This window comes from Chelmon rostratus, chromosome 11, assembly GCF_017976325.1.
Source record: "Chelmon rostratus isolate fCheRos1 chromosome 11, fCheRos1.pri, whole genome shotgun sequence".
Classification (NCBI taxonomy): Eukaryota; Metazoa; Chordata; class Actinopteri; order Chaetodontiformes; family Chaetodontidae; genus Chelmon; species Chelmon rostratus.
In genome coordinates, this window is record NC_055668.1 from 24,053,907 (window position 1) to 24,077,791 (window position 23,885).

Below are 23,885 nucleotides of genomic sequence, written 5' to 3' on the forward strand. Positions count from 1 at the left end.
TTAGTTGCGCTCCTGCCGCCTGCCGCTTATTAAGAAGAACCCATTTTATAAATGATATGATATCGAAAAAACAACAAATATGTCAACAGCACTAGCGTCCATGTGTGTCAGAATGGTAACGCTTTGATACTTTAAATAAAGAGGTTTAGTCTGTACTGCATACTCCCATTAAAAGAAAAAGGACTAATTTATCAAGGGAAAGCACATGATACAACGTCCAGTTTTGTATTCATATTCTACAAATAAACTTTCTCGGACGAACCGATGCCAAAATTCGGACTCCCATAATTGAGACCAGTCTAGAAGTGCATGAGGTAAGACACTTGACAAGTAAAAAACATAAAACAGAACGAATATTTTATCCACACATAACATGAGAAAATCATTACTTCATTCAACCTTTATTTCAGCTCGGAAATACTTTGGAGACCTCCTCCTTTACAATGTAGTGAAAAAGCACGGACAAAAGATCAAAACACCCAAAAACAAATAGGAAACTTGGTGAAAAATGGCTTAAGATTAAAAAATAACCTCAGCATACAGCTCACAATGTTAGTATGACTATTATCACGGGTAATAAATCTAAGAGCAAATCGATAAACAGCATCTCAGGTCTTCACAGCTGGAGCACACGTGTATAAAATAACAGCCAATAGAGGGCGGTATTGTACTAAATTTAATACCACAAGCAAAAATTGTAAGCAACGAAGAAGAAGAGATCAGCTGACTCAAACTAGTCATATTAGCCCCAACTGGGAAGCAGCAACATTGTGTCCTGTACAGGAGAAAAATAATCCATATATCAAAAGGATTATTGTCAGGCAGGTTTAAATATTACAGCTTGTAATAGCGGCAGCTCTCTGCATCAATTAAAGGTATAACAGCATGAAGGGTTTGTACTGCCGAGCTGGTGTGAGTGATGCTGAGACCAAGTTCGTCATTCAGGAAACGGTGAGTTTGTCTTTTGTCTCTCGTGTGCAGGTGGACGCTGTCGGTGCCTGACTGAAGCCTGTCAGTCATTGCATGCTGCATTTCACGACACTAAACGTCAGATCGATGAAAGCAAAGCGGTTTTACACACTGATCTGCATGTGTGAAACTGTGGCTCCACCTGCAGACACCTCTGCTGCTGAGAAGTACGGAGATCAGATTTGTCCACCATCTTCACACTGCTTCAAAAAACAGATTTCAGTCTGTCACACTGGGAATCCGAAAAAAACAACTTGTCATTTTCGAGAAAAGAAGATCACATTGAAAAGCCGGCAGTCACTAGTTTATTAAGTAGCTCGGTAATTATGGTGTCATGTGTTTAGATGAAGTGCTGAATGATTGATTGACTTCAGGCATCAATGCATGTCTTACAGTCTGCCTCTGTGTGTGTGTCTTTATTAAAACTATTCCATAAACAGACTGTGTGTGTGTGTGGCTTTTGTCTGACAGCTGATGTTAACCTGTGACTGTTTCTCTCGGTCTCTCCAGAGTCTTCCAGAGGTTTTAGGCAGCCATCTGGTCAGAGTTCAGGTCAAAGCATGTGGACTCAGCCCACTGGACCTCAAGGTACTTCAGTCAAAGATGCTTCAGAGTTGATGTGAACATGACTGTCAATTGATTAGAAACTAATCCAACAGCAGAAGAGAAAACAGTGCAAGACAAAAAATGCAAAGATGTCAATCACTTTCTTTTGTTTAAAGTCGCCTGTCATTCGATGTTTACAGGATAATGATAGAATTACATTTTGCAGTAAAAAATGTAAGAAAGCTAGAAAGAAACTCAAAGCTTTATTCAAAATAAAACATTTAAAAAATCTTGAAAAGGATAAAAAGAAGCATAAAAAAACAGTATTAAGTACAAATAAATAGTTAAATGCAAGCAAAGTGCAGAAGTGTAATCAACTCAAAAAAATCAACAACCACTTAAAGTTAATCATTGTAGTTACATTAAATTACATTTACTTGATTCAAACTTTTCAATAATTCAGATGCCACCTTTCAGTGCATTGCTGAATGTTGTAATGGTTAAAATACATTTGAAAATTGTCATATTTGATCATTTGTAGTCTGTATACTTTATGTGCTATGCATCCAGCTTCAGGCCTGTACTGTCAGTGATCTGTTTTAAATCCTTGCCCGCGGTTTGCAGCTGAGAGGCTCGAGCTGTAGTTCTAATGTGTCAGCGCTGTTTCTAAACTTTCACAGCAGTAAAGGTCACTAAATGAAACTGAAATCAGCTGGTTGAATTCATCACTTCTTGCACCGACTGCAGTGATCACTGATGAGTCCTCTGGTCTCTGCTCATCCCTCCAGTTGCTTGGTGACGTGGGGATCCAGAGAGATTTGATTCCTGTTGGCAGAGAGGTGGCCGGGGTCGTCCTGCAAGGTCGTAAGCTCGCCAACAAAAGGAGTTGTGTGATTGGTAGAAAGTGTTTTCACAGATGTGTCAGCACCAGTGTAACTGCTGTGTCTGTTTGTTCTTGCAGTCGGCGACAACGTCTCTTTCTTCCAGCCAGAGGACGAGGTTGTAGGTAGGATTTCTGTATTTACCTGACGTAGGGGATGACTTTTGATGCTGATGATTGGCTGTTTGTGAAAGATGTTGCATGTGATGTTAAGTGTGTGGACGCTGGAGAGTGTCACAGGGATTTGTGGGGTCCGGGGTGTTGTTTAGAGATGCAATGTTTTGCTGATATCTGATAACTAATCATGCACAATAACTAGAGTTGGGTGATAGTTCAGGGTTATCATTCATTGCCTCTTTATGTTAATATAATGAAAACATTTTTTCAGCTCTCATGTCTAATTAATACTCATCTCATTCTGGTACAAAACAAACAAACAAAACTCTCTTGACTCAATAAAATAGGACTGATGTGACATCATTAGTTGTGTCCATATTGTCCTTACACCTAACATATTACACACTGTATGGCTTGAGACGGCTATCTCTCATCAGCATTCCCTGTCCAGGTATCCTGCCTCTGGACTCTCCCTGCTCCGGACTCTGTGATGTCATCGACATAGATGAACAGTATTTAGGTAACATACCACACACACACACACACACACAGGTCGCATAAAGTACACTTCCTGTTCCTGCAACAAGCAGCTTCCATTATCATCAAACACAAATTCTGAACACAGTCAGTGAACGCGTGTCCTTTTTTTTCTTTTTTTTTAAAATCTTATTGTGATAGTGCCACTCTAAAAATGCTGACTTTATTTTGAAGCTTTGTACAAGCTTTGTCCTTGTAGGTGGTTGGAAAATCATTTGAAAGCAGTTTATAAATGGAGTTCGTATGATTTTATCCAGGTATCAGTCAGCTCCCTCTAAGCTAGAAACAGTGAGTCAAAATGAAATCTGTAAAACTGATCTAATAAACGCGTGTTTCTGTTCTCCAGTTCAGAAGCCGGAGAAGCTCAGCTCGGTGTGCGTGGCCGGGGCGCTGCGTGACGGCCTCTGTGCTTACACTGCTCTACACACACATGCTCGCATGGCGGCCGGACACACACTCCTGGTCATGGACGGAGCCAGCGTATGTCAAAAATACCAAACAATTGTACATCTTGGTGACATAGCGCAGTAAAATACTCATGATGTAACTGCAGCATTCATCCAGTGTGCATGTATGCTCCCATCTCCTCTCCCTCCTCAGTCTTTTGGCCTTATGTGCATCCAGTTGGCTTGTTACCACGGAGCAAAGGTTCTGACGACGTCGCACTCGCCGCAAAAACACACGTTCCTGGAGCAGCTTCGGCCCAGCGTCGGTGCGTACAGGCCAGTGCTGTGATGTCTGTAGTTTGCTGTCAGATGAAGATCCTGAACACCACCTGTAATGTGAAGTTTTAACCCTGATCTTCACAGAGCCTCTAAAATGTTTTCACATGTATTTTCTGCAAAATTGCAGCAATTACTTTTGCTTCTTTCACTCTTTGCCTCTTTTTCCCCTCTTTTTCTGATCTCCCCCCCCCCCCCCCCCCCCCTTCGTCTTTCCCTCAGGCGTTCAGGATCCTTTAGTAGGTGAGATCTTTTCTTTCTGTCTTTCTAACTGACTTACATCCTCGCTTCCCTGCTGGTCTCCTCATACCTGCAGTAATCAGCTGTTGAACCATTAAAATGAGCTGTAGGTTATGGTTTTGTGTATCTGCAACCAGGATGATTCCAGAGTGAGTAGATCAGACATTTTTAAACCCCAGCCGGGGAAATTTGGGTTATCACTAGTTGCTATATCATATGTATTGTTGTCAAGTTTTACATATTTAATCACTGAGTCAACATTAAATTGAGTCATGCAACCACAATATAACCTTGTTTTTTGTATTTTAAGTAAATATAAAATGGAGATTGAATGAAAACCTGCTGCCACCATGTGGATAATAGCAAAATAGCAACCACTGCAATGAGATAGTTGGTGCAGAATGGAGTAGAGATGCAAACTGGCACTGAGAGTATTCCAGATAAACCAGATTGACTCATGATATCGTGTTGCTGTGTCTTTCTGTGTAAAGCTAAGGTTATTCCAGTGTACAACAGCTCATCAGACCTGCTGCCGGTGGTTTTGGAGGAGACGGGAGGACTGGGAGTGGATATAATCATAGACTCTGGAGGTAAACCTGCAGATCAAACCACGTTGAAATTTCAAAGCCATAAACCTTCAACGTCACGCCTGAACATTTCCCTGTGTGCTTGTTTGTAGTGCGTCTGCACGGTGAGGAGGAGGAGTCAGAGGGGACGAAGCTTCTCCCACACAAACATGACATTATCAGCGTGCTGGGAGTGGGGGGGCACTGGGTCACGTCCCATAAAGACCTGCAGGTGAGTCATATAGTTAATGACAGGATGAAGTATTCAGTACTAATACCACACTCCCACCACAGTGGAGTAGAAGTATGAAGCTGCATAAAACGGAAATACTCAAGCGCAAGTACAAGTGCCTCAAATTTGTACTCAAGTACAGTAAGTATATGTAAGTAAATACTTTGTTACTCACTGGCTCATGAGAAAAACCAAGGATCCAAAGGTTTACCTGGTCTGTGTTTGTGTTTTCACAGTTGGATCCTCCAGACTGCAGATTACTGTACTTAAAATCAGCCTCTGTGACTTTCCTCAACCATGAAGTCTGGACGGCTTCATCAGCGCAGCAGGGAAGATACCTCCGTATCCTTTACTCGCTGTGTGTAAGCTAAAACATGTGCACCCGGCCAGGCGCACACACACACATACACACACTCCTTAACAGCCCTGTGTCAGATATTCTGAAGGACATTGTGGACAAGATGTCAGCTGGCGTGCTCAGGTAACTCAAACACAGCGAACACATTCATGCTCCAGTGGGTAAGACTTCCTGCTGATCCGTGCATAGTCACTGGTGTCAGACTAATTCATAAGAGTGAATACAAATTCAGTTTGCACAATGACAGTTGAATGCAAGGAAATAAAATTTGATCTCGGTACTTTGGAAGAAACGCTCCCTCATATGAAGTTTTGGCTAAATCATAAAATGGACATCATTCTAATTTCTTTGTATAACAGGGTCCTTACAGCTTTTTAAGAGTAAAATTCAAGCACTTTCAAGGTACCTAAACCAAAGATTTCCAGATACATTTGTGATTAAGTTTGCAGAATTCCTCTATACCCACAGCGATCACAGTATATTATCACTTGGTTTATTCTACCAGCTGCTTGTCTGTTTTAGCAGCTTTATTAATCTTGATTGTTTCATTTCAAATATTAAACGATTTTTGGTTCACATGAGTGATTGTGTAGATCAGTGGTCCCCAACCTTTTCTGTACCATGGCCCAGTTTAATGTCTGACAATATTTTCACGGCCCAGTCTAAAGGTGTAGCAGATAAAAACAAAATAAAATGATGAGATCGGCATTAAAAACTGTGGTATTTTCTCTTTAATAATAATAATAACAATAACAATGAACGTTAATCATGTCAAGAGGACCTGGCTGCAGACTGGCACTGTCAGGCACCACCTGTTTTTCAAATTATGTGAAAAAACAAAATAATGGAAATTATTTTTTCTTTCTGTGCGGCCCAGTACCAAATGACCCACGGCCCACTAGTGGGCCGCAGCCCACGGGTTGGGGATCAATGGTGTAGATGAAACATCAGACTATGTTGAAAATCACATACTTTTCAAAGACAATATTCCTGACCTTGAAAACACAAGTAAAATTAAGCATTTTCCAAACTTTGTACAAACCCTGGTATAAATATAAATGCAGGCTGGTAAACATGACATGATTTTAGGCCATTTTCGCTTTTCTGTTGGCTGGTGCAGCTTTAAATGTAGAAGCAGTAGAAGGCTGTGCAGGTAAGAACTGCATTTTGTGACACATCTCTTTTGTATTTACTCTCCATGATAGCAGTTTAAAGATGTGCTTCCTGGTGTTATTTTAGAGCCCAATAGTGTCCCCAAATCTCATTGTAAGACCTGACACAGACATAGTTCAGTTTGTAGATTTAAGACCGTTATATACATTTGTCTCTGCAGACATTTTTACTTGTCTTCAACAAAACTACAAGGATAAAATAAGGAGTTACAGGCCACTGTGCATGTAATCTGTCGGTCTGTCTGGTTTCAATCTGTCTCTGCAGACCTCAGCCTGAGGAGGCGGTCCCTCTCTACGAAGCCACGGTTGCCATGGAGACCGTCCAGCGTCAGCAGAAGGGAAAGGCGGTTGTTCAACTCTGACCGAAACATCAAGACACTGATAAAAACACAGGAACCTGAAATTTTACATCTACTTTCTGAATACAAGTATGATCTCATGTGGCTTTCATGCTACGAGTCTACAACCCACATTAAAGCCTGTCTGGTCTTTGTTTGTTACTTTATGTTTCTATGAGCTTCATTTGACTCAATAAACACATTTTTGATTAAAAAAGATGACTGAAATTCTTGATTTCGGTCTAAAAGTTGCAAGTGTGCGATTATGTGGCTGTCACTAAATGTGTTGAGTAACGTTGCATTTTTTTGTCTCTAATCAGAAAATAAATAAGACAACATGACTGATTTGTCCGTCCTCATTAACACATCTGCTCCTGCTTCGGTTCTGATTCCTCACAGTTTTGTCTTACATGAGTCCAGAAGTGCAGTGTGTCTTTGACCTTTACTTGGCTCAGCTGATGGTGGTGATGGAAGCCTTGCTGTCTTGCTCGGGGCCATTAATACCAGGCAGCCTGGTTTCAGCACAGCTGGAATCAAACCTGTGACGCTGTGGTTCCAGGACTTCATGTAGTCCAGCTGCCTCCGTCAGCCACGCTGCTCGACCAGCACAGCAGGAGCATGAGACTGGCATCAGCAGTTCATAACCTTGCTTATTGTAGCAGCCGGCAAGGCAGAGCACCAAACATGTCAGCTCACGGTGTCAACATCAGGTTGGCATGACAACAGTTCATCTGGTTGTCTCAGCGTGTCTTCCAGGGCCTCAAGACAGCTTCCCAGGATGCACCTCTCCTCCTGCCGCAGTGACTTGACCACATGGAGCTGCTCCCGGACTGCCTGGTCACACTGCTGGAGGAGGTGGGAGATCTAAACACACATCACGTTAAAAAAAGAAAAATCAGCTCATGTGTTGCATCGTTGCTTGATACTCGGTGGAGTGTGTGTGTGTTCTTACACACCTTATCCAGAGCAGTGTGTGTGTCTTGTAGTAGTCGCTGACAGAGAGTCTTAGCTGTCTGGACGCTCCACTGCTCTCTCTCTTCACACAACACCTGGCCGAGCAACACCGCCCTCCAGTGGTGACTACGAGGATAAACACACACATCTATAAATCATTCATATCCACATGCACTGAAAAACGAGTGAAGCACAAATGTACACACAGGAATGTGTGTGTGTGTAGTCTTACTACAGTGTTTGTGGCAGTGACAGCAGTCTAAGAGCCGTCATCAGCCTCCAGCTGGGGCCTTCACTGGACACACTGAGATTACTGACAGGAAGAAAAGGGAAAGAAAAGGCTGCAGTGATTTTATGCAAATTTTATACTTATAAGTAATCTCTGTGGAATGCAGGGACATATCTGGACCTGTTAATTCATCTATTTTAGTAACAAGACAAGACAGAAAACATGTAGGACTGTTCCTTTATATCCCTCCTGGTTCCTCTATAACAATATAATAATACTATGTAGTACAACTATCACAACACTTTGCAGACAAACCACATAATACATAAAAGAAGAAAGACGATGCCCATGAACGTCTTACTTCAGGAAGTCATTTTCTCTGAGGAACTTCATCTTCTGATCCAAACTCCTGTCACCTCTTAAAACGTCAGTGAGGAGATCTGAGGGACCACAAGTACAAACTTCAAATCATGAGCTACTAGTTTTTAAAGTACGGTGTCATACAAAACAAGCTAAATATTTTTTGCCTTGATTCAAGTGAATATACGTGTATATATATGCACACTTTTCAGTTTCATTCAGTTTTTTATACTCCGCATTTTAAAGACCATGATTGGGGACAAACTGACACAAACTGGGAGGAGACAAGCTTTCTATTTCCTGCGGTAGTTCACCTGGATCCACATAGACCACGCTGTGGGGGTTGCATGGGGAGACGAATCCGTACTCCAGCAGCAGACGCTGGCTATCATGGGAGCCGTAGTTAATGAAGGCCTGCTGGTAGCAGAGTGTCCCAGAAACGCTTCTGATTTCATAACATCTTGTTGCATCATTGAAACTTGCTTTCACCTGGTATAAAAACATATGTTTGATGAGGACATGGACATGGACAACATGGACTGCCACGACCTGTACTGGCTAACGGGCTAACGCACTACTCACTGCCGAACTTTGCCTGGAAAATGTAAACATCAGCTCTTCTGGCCTGCAAGCATTTTGTCTGGTTTTGCAGGGGATCGGCCTGCCATTAAGAATAACTATAAAGAACTAGCCAATCAGTTCACACATTTGCTTTTGTAGGTCATATAGAGGCATCAGCATTAAATAGAGACAGTTTCATAACCAGTTCAAAGCTCCTTGTATCTGCTTTAAATGTAAACTTGGGCGGCAGGACATATATTCTGTGTATGAAGGTAATACAGACTCAGTTACAAGTGTTGTTGTACAGTTTACCTGCACGTCAGGACGGTGATTGAGCAAGTCCAGAAATGGAGCTAAAGCAAAAACATCCTGTCCAAACAGGAAGCTGTTGGACGGGCGGGACATGAAGACAGAGCGCGTGTTGACGCTACACCACGCCCACCTGGAGGAGCAGGGTAACAGCTCAATAACCTGTTACATCCTCCATCTTGAAAATGTGCTTGACTAAAATGTTAAATTGGCAATCTTGTGCGTACCTCAAGGCTTCATATGTCAACACCTCCTCCACAGGCTGACTCAGGATTGGCTGCAGGGATCTAGATCAAGAATAAATCACTTGGGATGTTACTGACATTGTTCGCATAAGGATGACCGCTGAGGTCACTGCTTTTATTTACTGTATGTCTTTTGCATAATTACATGTACTGAGATGCATTTGAAGCACCAGGTTTATACTTGCATACTGACACAGAGGAAGAAATGTTGCAAACTGACAGCAAACACAGACGACTATCATCTAAATTCAAAATTAGATGATAGTGTCAAAAAATCTTACATTCTGCACGTAATATTACGCATTGTGCAGCGTTCTAGTGCGAACACGCCTTCACATTAACCTGAAAAACTTGCTCCGGTGTCCTGTGCGCCAGACTCACCTGAAAAAGTCTTGGTTAAAGCAGTGGATCCCTCGCACCGCCTCCCTCTGCTCTAACGCCCGCCTCCGCACTCCTGTAGGCAGAACAGCCATGACTTCATCTGTGAAATAGGCGGGGCAGGTGTAAGAGGTGGGCAGCGCGTCGATGTACGGGAACCAATCAGAGGCCTCTCCTCTGTGCCGCTCGCAAACCAGGAAGGCACAGAGCGCCAGCAGGGGAGAGAGCCGCGGCTTCCAGCTGGGGAGACAAAAATAACGACAGTTTGGGATCAATAGACCTTTGTTCTATCCACTTTGTGTCTGTGTGCATGTTTGCAAAGTTTTTACATTCTCTGCATGTTCATTAGTGTGTTTTATCTTCCTCTTCCTCAGTACGACAAAAACCACAAACTACACCTTTAAAAACAGCCCGAGTTGAATCAACGCCCCTATGACACATTGATAACAGAACTGGTGATTATTGCAGGGCTGTAGTAACTGTTGGCATTAGATTTAACAGTTTGTATTCAATCCATGGAGAAGCAGAGATATGCATATTCAGACATTTCACTTGTATTTGAATGGTTGTGTGTGTCTACCTCTTGATATACTGTCCCAGGTAGCTGTTCAGGACAGTCGAGGTTGTAAGGAGACAAGACTCTGGCAGGGAAATCAGCAGCTGGCCGGGCTGACAGAAGAACAGAGACAGACAAAGACCGTGACTCAAAAAACACAAGAAAAAAAAAGGCGATAAAAACGAGAAAGAACGAAAAACCAATCAAACAAAAGAACAGCTGAATTATCATGTGACTATATTATTATATGGTTGATTTGAGGTGCCTGATTTTTAATGTGTTTAAGCTATTTATGTATAATGCAGGTAGTTATAGATGCACAAACATGCACATGGACACCTGAGGAAAGGTGTGCCATGGGGTTTGTGAAACATCTGGCTATAGAACACTGCTCGACTCGCTATAAACTGTGTATGTGAGTTATTACCATGTTGTCAATCAGATGCACTGATGCATATTAGCAGATTTACCTTTACGGTCTTGAGAGCTTGCAGTCCTCTGCCTGTGTCTGGATTTTGAGAATTAACAAACACACGCGTAAACTTTCAATCAGATCATTATACAAACAGTCAACTGAGTCTTATCTTTTCTACATCACAGCCAAGGAGGAGAATCTGGAGAAGCAGACTGGCTGCTGTATCTGTCAATCATGCTGTCACATGATGCCAAACGCTACAAACGATATGTGTGAACAAACCTATGAAGACACACATATATCACATGGGAGGATGAGTAGGTAGAGTCGTACCAGTGAAGAGGGCTGGCTGCAGCAGCGTTGAGGTGAATCCCCGTTGATGAAGAAACTTCATCAGCCTCACATACTGCAGCTGGTGACACAGAGAGACTGAAGGCACAGAGAGACAGACAGGTAAAGGTGAGACCAGAGGAGGAACCTGTCTGTGCTGAAGCAGCTCACAGCAGCAAGCATTTTAGGAAAGTAAACCAGTTTATACCTGACTGGACAACGCTTTCTCGTCTCTGCCTCCTCTTCCTCCCGGCTCGTCCAGCCCGATGGCTGCGACCCCTCATGACTCCACCTGGACCTGTGACACCTTGTGGTGGATAAACACACACAAACACACACCTTAACAATCTCTCAGTCTGCCTCTAAGTGATGCTAAAACTCTTGTGATGTCCAGCTGGTAAACCAACAACACAGGATTCACAACTGCTCAGAATACAGAATACAACAGCCCTGCAATAAGTCCTACAGTCATGAAGGTTAGAACCATCAGTTTTTGTTTGGACATGTTTTAGAGAGGCAGTGATTAAACGTTACAGTTATATTGGAGTCTGTATTTTCAGGTGCAGGAAAATAATGTTACATCATACTGACAGGCTTTTCTAGTATATATAGTATATATATACAGGCTTTTTCTAGTATAAAGTCTGTTGTATTAGAGTGCATTGGTTTTACCCTGCAGGACCTAATACATACTGACTACTGAAACTGTATGTTTCACTGTACTTCTGCGTACCCGTTAAATAACAACATGACAGCACTAACTTTTAACTGGCTTAAAATTAAAATAATTAAAAATCCATACAGTACACACATCTTGAACTTAATTAGTTAAAACATGCCAAACCACTGCTGTGGTGTGGTATCAAAACGCCTTTCATTGGGCAAATCTCACCAACAAGCAAACCATGTCTCCCCTACACACGCTATTTAGCACCAAAACATTCCCATCATACACGGCAAACCAAACACAGAGTGTATTGATCAACGAACATGAATCGTGAACACATAAATCTCGTACATACAGAGCAAAACACCAAACACGATACCTAAATACTATTCTCATCTGTGTCAAATCGGGAGCTTGTACGGCCGCTTCCCGAGGAGCTCTCAAACCCACGTGGTTATCTTGTGTTTCCGGGTATGCGCACGGAAACTGCGCGGCAGAACTCCAGCTCGCCTCATTCTTGTGCCCCGAGCGGAGTTTCACTCCTCTCTGCAGCTTCATCTCCGCAGGTTCAGTCACCACTGCAAGACCAGCTGAAAGTAAGAAGCCTCCGTTTCACCTCCGTTACACAGTTAACAGCTTGCTAACATAAAAACATACACTTTCATATCTGCATTTGTTAGAAAATGTGTTGGTCTGCTAACTGAAAAATGCGCATGTTAGCTGGTCAGCGTTATGTAACGCAAAAACAATGAGCTGAAACTAGGCGAAAGGTCCTCTCTTAAAACTAAAATTTATGATGAGACAGACCTTTTAAGTCTTTCTATTACCTGCTGTAACGTCCTGCAGTGTGTGTTGTGTAAGGTCAGTTTCTGGCTGTAATCACTGCATGCATCCCAGTAAAACCAGTTTACAGACAGGCATGACTGTGCATTTCTGTCCTTTTTAATCTTCTTCCGTCGTTGAAACCGCGGATAAAATGCATCATTTTACATTTTAAAGCTGTTTTCACAGGATCATAAGACAGACTAAGTTTCCACTTTTAATGTTCTGAATCAGAGTAAAATGTGTCTTTCTTTATAATCAATATCTTCTAAATTCCAGTCATATTAGATTATAGACCATTTAAAGAACAACGCTCACAGTTGTGTGGAATTGTCAGCATGACTCAGCAAACCGTACCTCTTCTCAGCCTCCTGCCAAATGGCTGATAACATGGTTGATAACATGGTTGAGTTAATTATGGGACAGGATTGTGAAAGTTTTTGTCTTCGGGACTCAAATCTTTGCATGTTTTCGTGTTTAGCTTGTGGGTGGTGCTCTTACAGTTTATATTTCTACTATTAGTTAAAATTTAATGAGATCACAGACTGATGTCTCTCTGCCAACAGATATGGCCACCAGGGTTGCCGTGGTAACAGGAAGTAACAAGGGTATAGGTCTGGCCATCGTCCGAGCGCTCTGCAAGCAGTACCAAGGAATCGTGTACCTCACGGCCAGAGATAAGTAGGTAGCTCACCTGGGAGCACCTGGACCTGGCTGGTGTACAGGCCTCAACATATCTTTGTTTTATCTCTGTGGAATAAAGACACTAATGCTGTGATTATTTGTTATTTAATGGAAAAGGAGAGACTTTCCAAGCTTCAATGTTATTATCAGTGTAACATTTTGACCCACAGAGTCCTGGTCAGGCAAACTAAAAGAAAATCTCATGCCGATTAACCAAGCTCACCTTGAATTTATATTGAACCCGCTCAGAGTGAGCATCTGATGGTGAACATATAACACAATCCCACAAGAATCACGACAACTTGCAAATAAATTCAAACTTTATCGCAGAGGTCGTGGTGAGGAAGCCGTGGCGGCTCTGGCCTCAGAGGGACTGAAGGCCATGTTTCACCAGCTGGACATCAACGAGCTGGACAGCATCACCACCGCTGCAGCTTACTTTAAAGACAAGTATGGTGGAGTGGACGTCCTCGTCAATAATGCTGGGATAGCATTCAAAGGTAGGTTAACGATGGTACTGTACACAGGAGCCATGCACACAACAATGTTAACATGTGTTAATATTGCTGCTATAATATTCTCAGACCTGAATATTGCTAGAATCATCAATATTTAGTCGTATACCAGCAATGGCATCAGTTGTATATGACACTTGTTTGAGTTTGTGTACATATTTGAACATATCAGGGTTTTTTTGTGCCGTTCTTCAACCTGAATTGACGAACTCAGTCATTGATAAAATGACTCGCTGGCGTTCGGAGCTGCGACTGTGAATCAAAGGATCAGTAAGAAAAAAGACAACGGCATCATGTCAACTCTCTCTCTCTCTCTTGCTGCCTTCAGGGGCAGACCCGGCTCCATTTGCAGTCCAGGCGGAGGTGACCCTCAAGACAAACTTCTTCGCCACCAGAGACATGTTGACTCACTTCCTGCCGATCATCAAAGCTGGAGGTAAGGATGCAGAACTGCACCGGGTCTGCAGTCAGTCCCTGTTGTCTTAATTAACAGCTCAGTGCACAGCTGACTTTGCAGCTTTTAAAAAATTGGCAGAGTAGTTAGCGGACTCGTTGTTTTACTCAGCATTTTAAACTTCAAGAGTTTGTTTGGTTTGGATTCAGAAAATTATGATGTCGGCAAGTTTGATGGGGCTCACTTTAATTTACAGTTTTTCAGATGTCAGAAGCTTCAGATCTCACTGCAGTTGACATATTAGAAGCAGTAAAACTCTTAGAAAATGACATAAAAAGGATGTTTCTTTGCTTGGTTTTCACTATGAGCCGACACTGAAGCGCGATAACAATCCTCCAGATGCAAACAACAACAAGTTAGTTTGCCACAGGAAGCAGTTAACAGCTACAGGCGTCCTCTGCGTGTATTTCAGGCCGCGTGGTGAACGTCTCCAGCTTCGTCGGCTCCAGGGCTTTGAACAGCTGCAGCCCGGCCCTCCAGCAGCGTTTCCGCAGCGAGGACATCACCGAGGAGGAGCTGGTGGCACTGATGCAGCGATTCGTCGATGAGGCCAAGAAGGGAGAGCACAAGCAGGGCGGCTGGCCGGATACAGCGTATGGAACGTCCAAGACGGGAGTGACGGTACGACCCGTCGGCCTTTCTCCCAGTTTTTAATCAGTGATCTTTGTGCAGATCCAGAGCGAGTTTGTGGGTCTTAAAATGTAAAAAAAGCAAAGGGAGTTTGGTGTGAGGGCAAAAAGAACTCATTAAAATCCTTCTTTCATGCCATATTTCTTTTCACAGAGACATTTAATTTACATCGATGCATAATAAATTGTACATATGTGTGTCTGTGTTTGTGCCTTTAGACCCTGTCCATGATCCTGGCTCGTCGCCTGTCCAAGGAGAGACCGAATGACGGGGTAATCACTGATAACTTTTAACAAAAACGAACAGAAACCATCTCTTTGTTCAACATAGTAGCTTGTTAAAAGATGTAGAAATAATTCTAGTATCACCAGAAACAAATTACAAATGAAGGATTTTATTCCTAAAAACATCAGTTTGTCAGTTTTGTTTCCAGCCTCACTGCTAACATCCATTTTTGCTGCATGTGTTATGATTTGTACAGATCCTGCTGAACGCCTGCTGTCCAGGCTGGGTGCGCACCGACATGGCCGGTCCGAAAGCCCCCAAGTCACCAGACGAGGGCGCTGAAACTCCGGTCTACCTGGCGCTGCTGCCGCCCGGAGCCACTGAACCGCACGGAAAGTTTGTCTCTGAAAAGGAAGTTCAGCCGTGGTGAAAGGGTTAGAGGGAGTGTGTGAGTGTGAGAGAGAAAAGAAGAGTAAACTGCCAAAAGGTCTAAACTTCCATATAAACTTTTTATTTTATTTTATTTTTTTCAGAAAAAAAAGGTTCACCATTTGAAAATGTTACACAAACATCAATGTGGAAAGACTATTACAACATTTTTTATTAAGGTAACACATGAGATTAAATCCAACACATTATGACTTTATACTTTATAAGTTTCAGTTAAACTGGTCAAAAGTTGATGCACATGAAACCAAACTTACTCTTAATTAATCCAGGTAACACTGACGAGGTGTGTGTGTGTGTGTGTGTGTGTGTGTGTGTGTGTGTGTGTGTGTGTGTGTTTGCTGGGTTTCTCTGCAGCAATAATCACTCATGAATCTGGAGGTGCTGGCTAATCGCTGGTGTTTTTGATAAAACTCCATTTTTACCTTGCCTTCAGTTGTATAACATTTTTTATATAACTTACATGGAAAAGAGAAAACTCGCCTTAACTGGATGGAACTTAAATGACAATAAAAATGATTTTCTGTCAAAAAATGCTTTTCTACAATGCTTTTGTGTCAAAAACAATAAATGAACTTCAAAATCAGAAATACGTTGTCAGTTAATTATCAAGGACGAAATCAGAGCAGGACAGTCTGCCTGTACATCAGCTGCGATATGAGATGAACAAACAATCTCCACAGTCCGGATCAGGCTTATTGTAGTTTTTATTGTTAATATTTTTCATCACTAAGAAGTTTGCTTGTTTCAGTTTAGTTTTTACTGTTTAAAATTAGTTGTAGGGTTTTGGGGGTTTTTTTTATAACATGGGGGTACTTGTTAGGGACAATATTTAAGAAGCTTAGAATAAACAGTCCTAATAAACACATGCGCCAATGCCTCCTCATGCTTTGACATTTCAAGTATATTTTTATTGTAGTTTTTATCTTTTACTACAGTAAACTAAAATATTTTTTCTTTTACGTCTAGTTTTAGTTTTAGCTGTCTATGGTGACCTTGCTCTGGAAAATTCCTTCAGATAGAGAGGGATCAATCTGGGATACAAAAGTCTCCAGCCTTTAACAACACAGATGTAACGTCCAGTGCGAAAAAAAAGTTAAATTCTTTGGTAGCTTGTTGTGGTCTTTATCGATGTAATGTGAAGAATGTTGGCATGAGAAGGACCTGAGTAAAACCTGAAGGAGGAAAACCTTCCGGACAGATTCATGGAGATATAGCGACGCCTGGTGGTGAAGGTGGGTATTTCATAAATAAATAGACTTTCTTTTACTAACACTTCTGGACTGAAAGAAAAGCACAAAATGTGATTTTATAAGTGGGAATTATCAGATGTGTTCAGTTTCCATATGTATAATACATAAGTAAAGAAAAAGCAAATGGAGGCTGCCTTTGATATAACAGTGTATCATGCCATGTCATTCTAATTTATAGGCACATTTTTGGAGAGGTAAATAACAACATGCACAGACAGGCAACAATAAATGACAGTCTGAAGAAATAGTAACAGAGCTCACACATGACACAAATGTTTATATTATTTATGAGCGATAAGTGTGTTTGTGGTTTACTGAGGCTTCACACAATGAACTCAGGCTGCAGCTCCTCCTCCTCGCCGAAGTGTCTGGCTCACAGTGTTTTAAAGGTGAATATTTAAACTTTCCTGTATATTTATTCTCACCTCAGTTGTATTTGTAATTCAGCCTTTGAATTTAAAAGGACACAGTTCAGGAGAGGCTCTGGTAGTTTAGAGGTTCAGGTGCTGCACAGTCTTGGCCCAGGCTTAATTTCTTTAATTTAAATCAAGGTAACATAATGTTTGGTCGTGACTCAGTCAGCAGGCGGTTTTGATTGATCAAAGTGAGGTTTTAAGCTAGTCATCAAAATCTTTGCAATACGGCACTGAAATTTAACAAAAAATGACAAACTCAGCAGCTGGTCCAAGAGGTTTCAGTTTCACATCAAATCCTGCAACACATGAAGAAAATCCACTGCAGCCAATAGACACTTTGCATCATTAATTAACTTCAAAAACCATGAAGGATTTGTAGTAAAAAGGTTTGAAAGCTGAGAACTGAACAAACAATATATCTGAAAATATCAGAAGACATCGCTGTGTCGAAAACATGTATTTCTTTCAGGGTTTTATCTATATTTGAACTTTTTTCATAGACCTCCACTAGATTTATGATTGTGACTTTAGAAATAGGTCATTAGGCCCAAGTCTCAAAGCAAAACCTTGTCAACATAAGACATTTTTGACATGGCACCAAAGAAAGTCTATAAAATGTTCAGAGTATTAAAAAATAATCAATAAATTTCAGATTTTATTTAATCATTTATTATTTGAAACTGATCTTCATCGTCAGTCACATTTGTTTTCGTCTTCTAGTCTAAAAACTAGCCTGTCCTGTCTCAGGTTGTCCAACATGTGGAATATGTGTGTAGCAGTGAGGCAGAGACCCTGCAGCCAAGGACTAAACCTTCAGCCGGTCCCCCTTTCAGGACTGTTATTTCTTTATCAATCAGATTATTGGAGGAGAAAATACAAAATATCACGTTTTCCAATTTCACTGCTGCCAAATGTAACTGTGACTTTTCCCTGAGGCGTTTTGTATCATCATCCATCTCCAGGATGTGCGAGATGTATGTTTACACCTGGATTTTCATATCTCTCTGAATGACATCCAAACGCCGAGAGCACTTGTGAACGTCGAGCGCAGAGACGGTCAGAGCAGAAAGTCTCATTCAGGTGGTTTCATTTTGTTTTCTCCAGCGATAAGAGCATTGTTTGTACAAAAACCCAGATTTTTCTGCTTGATCCTCCCCTCTCTGTCTGTTTTAAGCCTTTGAGTCAATACCGCGGTCGACTTTATGAGGCTGTGCGGTGTTGATATGTGCTGTGTGTGACTGTGGGAGTTGTAGTCCTGTCAGACCAGAGTAAAGCCCCGATTACCTTGTAGATAAAACTAATCCACAGAGCGAGAGAGACAGAGATGATAATCCTCTGATCCCTGCTGTCTGCCAAGGGAAACCCCATCAAACACACACACACACACGCTTCGGTCACATCATAGAGGCCATGATTATCACTGGTTGTAATTGCTGCATGAGCATTATAATTACTTTATTGATCCTGCAGCTGAGGAATTCCCTCAGAGCTGAAACACAGCAAGAGATACAATATACACAGTGATCAATAGCAGCACTGTGCACATGCAGTACAGGAAACATGCTAATTTATCTGAACCGACGCAGCCACGACATGATATCATTGATATTCTGTCTAAATGGGTTTAGATTTGTCATTTTGTAAGATAGACTTTGCATTTCCAATTAGAAGGAGGAAGAAGGGCTATAAAGTGGCTGCACACACACTCTCAGGGGGCAATTAAAACTCTGATGGACCTGCTGCAGTTATGTTAGCAGTGGTATTTCTAGATAATGTAGGTTAAACCAGGACCAATTAAGGCCCGATCATAAAATTAATTTTTTTCCAGGCGCTCTATTAAAACAAAGTAATATTATTGTACAATGATGTATGTTTACATACAGTTAACTTAAATTCATCCAGTTTTTAAAGGTTTTTACTGTGTTTTTGAGCAGTCAAGCTAGTTTCTGTCTTTTCAAAGTTTGGTGTTTCGATCCGACCACCTTCCATGTTCCATGTTTGCATGGAACCCTCTTATTTTTATTTGTCACTCCTGTTTCAACTTCATATAAAAGGCATCCTTCAAGATAAAACTTTATTGAACCGACGCCGGGGAAATTCACCTGTTCCAAAAACAAGCATAAAAAGGAGAGGTAGAAAAACGAACAAGCAGAACAAATAGACAAAAGGATACAAAATAAAGTGAACTATAGAGGCTATGGACATTATATAATCAAGTCTAAAAAACATTTTGTGCCTTGTGAAAAGGCCCAATTTCGCAGTAGATTTTGAAACGCACATGAGCAAAATGTGAATGATAAAATACAGTCTTTGGGTTGTTGGACAGTAAAAATATATATTGCACACGATAAGCTGCACAGATGTAATGGATTTATCCCAGCTGGACCCAACATTTCACAGATTTTCTTTCCATGTTTCCTTGTCTTTGTGCAACACTTCAGACTGAAGGAGGAACCTGCAGGAAAAAAAACAGCTTTCACCTCTATGAATAGAGAAACATTTTAACTGTGAGGCCGACAGTGAAGCAGAGGAGGCTGCTGTTGCAGCATCAACACAAACACTACATAAATAAAATGTGATTAAAAGGTAATTCTGCTTACTGCTCACAGGTCGCTCAGTGGATTTCTGAATTATTTTGCTCCGTCTGCTCCTCTGTCTCTGCCTCCAGCCACTTCTCACCTCCCCCCATGCATGTCCAAGACCCAGACCTGCCATTCTCCACCTGTCCGCTGCATGTCCTCAGGCGTTCCCACCAATCCACCACATCCACCTCCTCACTTGTACCCAAATCAGCCCACCCTGCTGTCACACCTGCCATCCTGCTGTCTGTGACCTCCCTGCCGGCCTCGCCATCACGGATTTATCTGCTGCCTTCACGTGCACGACTGTAAGCCTGTTAATTTGAGCATTGATTGGACAAAGCCTTCGACCTGTTCTGCCTCAGCGTCGCAGCGTTTTGCCTCTCAGTCGTGTTGTAGACACATCCGTGACATGAACTCCGGATCTGCTGTGACTACAGAGCCCTGATAGTGTTGCTCCGCTGGTTAAGAAGCAGCTACAGAAAATCTGTGAAAATAAACACTTGATTTGTGATCACAATGGAAGCTTTATCACATCAGCTGGAAGAAACACTCTCTGGCAGATATTTGATGTTTAGGAAAATGTCAGTATCAAAAAAACAGTTTATTGGTCTAAGAGACGCATCCATTGCAAATTCAAACAGGCATATGTGACCTTTGTTTAATCTAGAAATTCCCAAACAACTGATTGCGTACATCTGATGCAGAACAGTTCTGAACCTCCTGTGTTGCATTAATATTTCATGTTGGGTAGATTAGATTTCAGCTTTATTGTCCCAGAGAGACGCTTGTGTTCACAGCCAGAGCCAGCCACAGAGTCTCCATGAATACACTCACACATCCCAGCACACGACGTGACCAGCGGCCACTTCGTTCAATGCTGCTGAAGCGAGCTCGCCTCCGTTTCAAGGTGGCGCGTCTCCGTCCAGATGGCGGTGATGCGAAGTGATGATCGAGCTGGGAGGGAAGGGAGTGTGAGATGTGTGATGTCTGGTTCACGTCTGAGAGTTTGGGTGTGAAAGAACGACGATTTTAGAGGCAGCTTGTGTGATGCTGGTTGTTTTTGGTGGAGGAGGAGGAGGAACAGTGGAGCACGATGGGCTGAATTATGCTGTTATATAGCAACAGCAGGCAGCAGGGGGGGCAACAGACACTCCAGATAACATGGAGACTTTGCTGGGATCACTTATAGATGGAAGTGGATTTGTGGATTTGATGTGCAGCGAGTTTTGATACCACTTCATAATAATTAACCCTTAGTTAAGGGTTTATTAGCAATATTTAATGGCTTTTTTAAAATGGTTTATTAATAATGCACTAGTTCCTCTCAGCATCTTACAGCTGTGTTGTTTTAGCTCTTCAATTAATTAAGAAGACGCCTCCAGTGAACTTCTGGAAAAGGTCTGCAGGGCATCTGGACCTAAATTCATTTATACAAAACTTATTAACATTTACAACTGCTCAATTAATGGATTACAATAACTGTTAATGAATTATTAACTTTTATAATTGTAGCTGACTGATAAACCCTTTAAAAATTGGAACTTGTGACCCTTTATTAATGACTCATGTTAAATGTTAGTAGGTTGTTAAAACATGTGGAGTTTCTCAGTTTGTAGTAAAACACCAAGTCTGCAGTTAGAAATGTTAATAGGTCATTAATAAAGCGTGAAATTTTCTCAAATTGATTAGCGCTGCTACACCTCTGATAAATGATGACCTGAGAAACCCTGTGAAGGAATGAACTCGTCATGACTCTTTCTCAACCTGCTGTCTTTTGTGTCTTTTGACAGGACAGAAAAAGACACAGTCATTGACACTAATCCCAAAAATCTCAACAATCTTGCCACAATTATTGAGACTTAAGCTTCTTAACATTTTCAGCATTTTTCTTTTCATTCATACTTTTGTTCAGCCTGGGATTTGGCACAAAGTAAACCCAGCAGAAACTCTGTTTATATTTAGACAACAGCGATTCTTAAACTGTCAAAAATGATTCAGACGTACATTTGTGCTATCGCAGTAGTTGTTATCCGATCTGAGTGGATATCGTGGCTGCAGGTTTCGGCTGCCAGTGAAAAACTGTTCATCAGCTGGTGCAACAGGAGACGCTATAATCCAATAAAGATTAATGCATGAAGATGCTCTCTCACCTGTAACAGACATTCTTATAAGGTGGGGAGCGTTCCCTTCTGGGCCTGCATTCTTTCTAATGGCCAGCAGGGGGCGACTCCTCTGGTTGCAAAAAGAAGTTTGATTGGAAGCTTAAGAAAAAATGAGCCAATTCTTGCTTGATTTATGACCTCAGCGAACAGTTCCCTAATGAGTTTATGGTCATAATTGCTATCTTCAAGTCTTCTTCAACACAGCGGGATGTTGATTGAGTAAATTATGTTCCTATTGAGAGGAAAAGTAAAAGTAGAAAAGTAGGACTGAGATTATGACATTTTAAAGGGGCAATAAGTATGATTTTTGTCCACAGTGTATCTGCTGGATGAGCTGGTAAGGCTTCTGGTCAATACCAATAACTGCAGGGTTTCGGGGACAGGATGAAAAACACAACCCTTCACACATGAGGAAAATACAAAAATTACAATTAAGAGCAGTAATGAGGGAAATGTGCTCACTTGCTCTGGGGTTGAAGTTGGTTAGTCAGTCCAGGCTAAACTGATATTCCAGAGCTGTGAAGTGGGACGCCTCCTCCAGTATTTCATTAGCAAAACCCTCTGATAACGCATCAGAGGGCTCAAAAAGGACTCCCCCTCTTTCAGGCGGTTCATTTGCAGGTCCATGTGGAGCCTCTATTCAGCCAAAGGCAGTGGCTTCTGCTTCAGAGAGGCACATGATGGCTTTGGTTTGGACCTGACCTTTAGGACCAACCTCCTCCAGATGGTCAAGCTGGCCACAGAGCTCCAAACCATTTCAACCGGGCTTGCTTTTACTTTCCAGCTGCATCACAGGTTCCTCTGCGACATGACATTTAGGCTCGCAATGTCTTGTGCCATCAAATGCAGGGCAGTGTTAGCCTACTGATGAAGACGCACCACAAGGAGATGGACCATTAGCAGTAGATCTGGACTCTGGCTGCTTCGATGTCTGGTGAAGGTCTGGTGTGAGTTCCTGGCCTGCTGGAGGAAGCTGGCTGGTGTTTTGTGTCAGTTACTGGCCAGCAGCACTTCAGACATGTGGAGGTATGGTCACTGGCTGTATGCTCTGCCAGTAAAGTTGCACTTCATACTGGTCACCACTAGATGCCAGTAAAGCAGTGCATGACATCCCACCTCTTTCATGAAAGGATTGTGCTCACAGCATTTTAATAACTCTCTCTGTCGCATCTGGAGTCTCTGCATGATCTTCCTGCTTCCTCCATTCTGTCTCTCTGTTAGCTGAAGTCAGATTTTGATAAGTAAAATAAACAGACGTTATGCAGACTGCTGCTGACTGTGTATAAAAAGAACAACCACTGGTGCGTGTTCTTGAGTAAACTTTATGGGAATGTGCTGTCCTCACAAGGAGGAAAATGCAAGATTTTCAAGTCATTTTATGTTAGTCACCATTTTTTAGGCATTAGGGTTGTTGGCTCTTGTTTGAATTTAGCTCATGTTAGGTTGAGGCTAAGGGTTACTGATTAAATGTCAGACTAAATGTCATGCTTATATGTCAGGGAAGAAATACAAGCCCCTGAAATGCAAGACAACAAAGTTAAAATCTTGCCTTTGTGCCATTTTGTCCCTGCTCCTCTCCAACAAATGTGCACACGCATTCAGATTTTCTTTTTCTTCTCCCTTGCAGGGACATAAACACCACATCAAAGTCAGCAGTTGCTACATGGGGGGAATGTTGAACTGAAATGATCTGTCATCCCTACAGGAGGGCAGTGTGTCCACTCCAGAGACCTGTCCTCACAGGAGCAGCTCCTTATTCTCCTCATTTGTATGGGAAAGACAGCGAGCTGACATCACATAGAGCCGAGCATATCCTGTGTCCTGAAATGTGGAGAAAAAAGTACAACATCAGCGGGGGATACACGTCAGTGTAAAACACACAGCAGGGAGGTGTTGAGAGCAGAAAGTTGTTGGAGCATGACTGAAGTTGTAGGAAAACACCACCACCCAGTGGACAAATGCAGGAACTACACAGACTATATTGTATGAGCACTCAAAAAATGTTTCCACGGGC

General features: G+C 42.0%; 3 protein-coding genes across 4 annotated transcripts; 2 read left to right on the forward strand and 1 right to left on the reverse strand.

Annotated features, from left to right (window-relative positions):
• The first annotated feature begins 727 nt into the window (after positions 1 to 727).
• Positions 728 to 7,012, forward strand: cryzl1 (crystallin, zeta (quinone reductase)-like 1). 2 transcript variants are annotated; one of them, XM_041947977.1, is made up of 13 exons: positions 728 to 951; positions 1,480 to 1,557; positions 2,304 to 2,376; positions 2,477 to 2,521; positions 2,964 to 3,032; positions 3,396 to 3,529; positions 3,650 to 3,761; positions 3,994 to 4,014; positions 4,503 to 4,601; positions 4,691 to 4,809; positions 5,046 to 5,151; positions 5,245 to 5,290; positions 6,605 to 7,012. In XM_041947977.1, exons 1-13 carry the CDS (start codon positions 886 to 888, stop codon positions 6,699 to 6,701), a joined length of 1,065 nt encoding a protein of 354 aa, XP_041803911.1. In that variant the 5' UTR covers positions 728 to 885; the 3' UTR covers positions 6,702 to 7,012. The 2 variants fall into 2 exon arrangements, with proteins under 2 accessions (XP_041803911.1, XP_041803912.1); XM_041947978.1 differs by lacking the exon at positions 3,994 to 4,014.
• Positions 5,992 to 12,130, reverse strand: setd4 (SET domain containing 4). Its single transcript, XM_041947976.1, has 13 exons — positions 12,061 to 12,130; positions 11,223 to 11,321; positions 11,018 to 11,113; positions 10,740 to 10,777; positions 10,294 to 10,382; positions 9,717 to 9,953; positions 9,318 to 9,377; positions 9,094 to 9,223; positions 8,535 to 8,709; positions 8,222 to 8,300; positions 7,864 to 7,944; positions 7,634 to 7,757; positions 5,992 to 7,541 (listed from the first exon to the last, which is right to left on the reverse strand). Exons 2-13 carry the CDS (start codon positions 11,296 to 11,298, stop codon positions 7,365 to 7,367), a joined length of 1,362 nt encoding a protein of 453 aa, XP_041803910.1. The 5' UTR covers positions 11,299 to 11,321; positions 12,061 to 12,130; the 3' UTR covers positions 5,992 to 7,364.
• A 49-nt stretch (positions 12,131 to 12,179) lies between these two features.
• cbr1 (carbonyl reductase 1) lies at positions 12,180 to 16,041 on the forward strand. Its single transcript, XM_041947264.1, has 7 exons — positions 12,180 to 12,277; positions 13,070 to 13,184; positions 13,518 to 13,687; positions 14,031 to 14,138; positions 14,569 to 14,777; positions 15,005 to 15,058; positions 15,268 to 16,041. The coding sequence occupies exons 2-7, from the start codon at positions 13,072 to 13,074 to the stop codon at positions 15,439 to 15,441; spliced, it is 828 nt and encodes a 275-aa protein (XP_041803198.1). The 5' UTR covers positions 12,180 to 12,277; positions 13,070 to 13,071; the 3' UTR covers positions 15,442 to 16,041.
• The last annotated feature ends 7,844 nt before the right edge of the window (positions 16,042 to 23,885 follow it).

What these genes read in the sequence shown, in the direction of transcription:
- cryzl1 (XM_041947977.1), top strand. Translation starts at nt 886, where the DNA reads ATGAAGGGTTTGTACTGCCGAGCTGGTGTGAGTGATGCTGAGACCAAG. An exon ending in AGTTCGTCATTCAGGAAACG is followed by an intron (nt 952 to 1,479) that starts GTGAGTTTGTCT and finishes CGGTCTCTCCAG; the next exon opens with AGTCTTCCAGAGGTTTTAGG. An exon ending in GGCCGGGGTCGTCCTGCAAG is followed by an intron (nt 2,377 to 2,476) that starts GTCGTAAGCTCG and finishes TTGTTCTTGCAG; the next exon opens with TCGGCGACAACGTCTCTTTC.
- setd4 (XM_041947976.1), bottom strand. Translation starts at nt 11,298, where the DNA reads ATGAGGGGTCGCAGCCATCGGGCTGGACGAGCCGGGAGGAAGAGGAGG. An exon ending in ATCACCGTCCTGACGTGCAG is followed by an intron (nt 8,710 to 9,093) that starts GTAAACTGTACA and finishes TTTTTATACCAG; the next exon opens with GTGAAAGCAAGTTTCAATGA. An exon ending in CGTGGTCTATGTGGATCCAG is followed by an intron (nt 8,301 to 8,534) that starts GTGAACTACCGC and finishes GTGGTCCCTCAG; the next exon opens with ATCTCCTCACTGACGTTTTA.
- cbr1 (XM_041947264.1), top strand. Translation starts at nt 13,072, where the DNA reads ATGGCCACCAGGGTTGCCGTGGTAACAGGAAGTAACAAGGGTATAGGT. An exon ending in TACCTCACGGCCAGAGATAA is followed by an intron (nt 13,185 to 13,517) that starts GTAGGTAGCTCA and finishes ACTTTATCGCAG; the next exon opens with AGGTCGTGGTGAGGAAGCCG. An exon ending in TGCTGGGATAGCATTCAAAG is followed by an intron (nt 13,688 to 14,030) that starts GTAGGTTAACGA and finishes TGCTGCCTTCAG; the next exon opens with GGGCAGACCCGGCTCCATTT.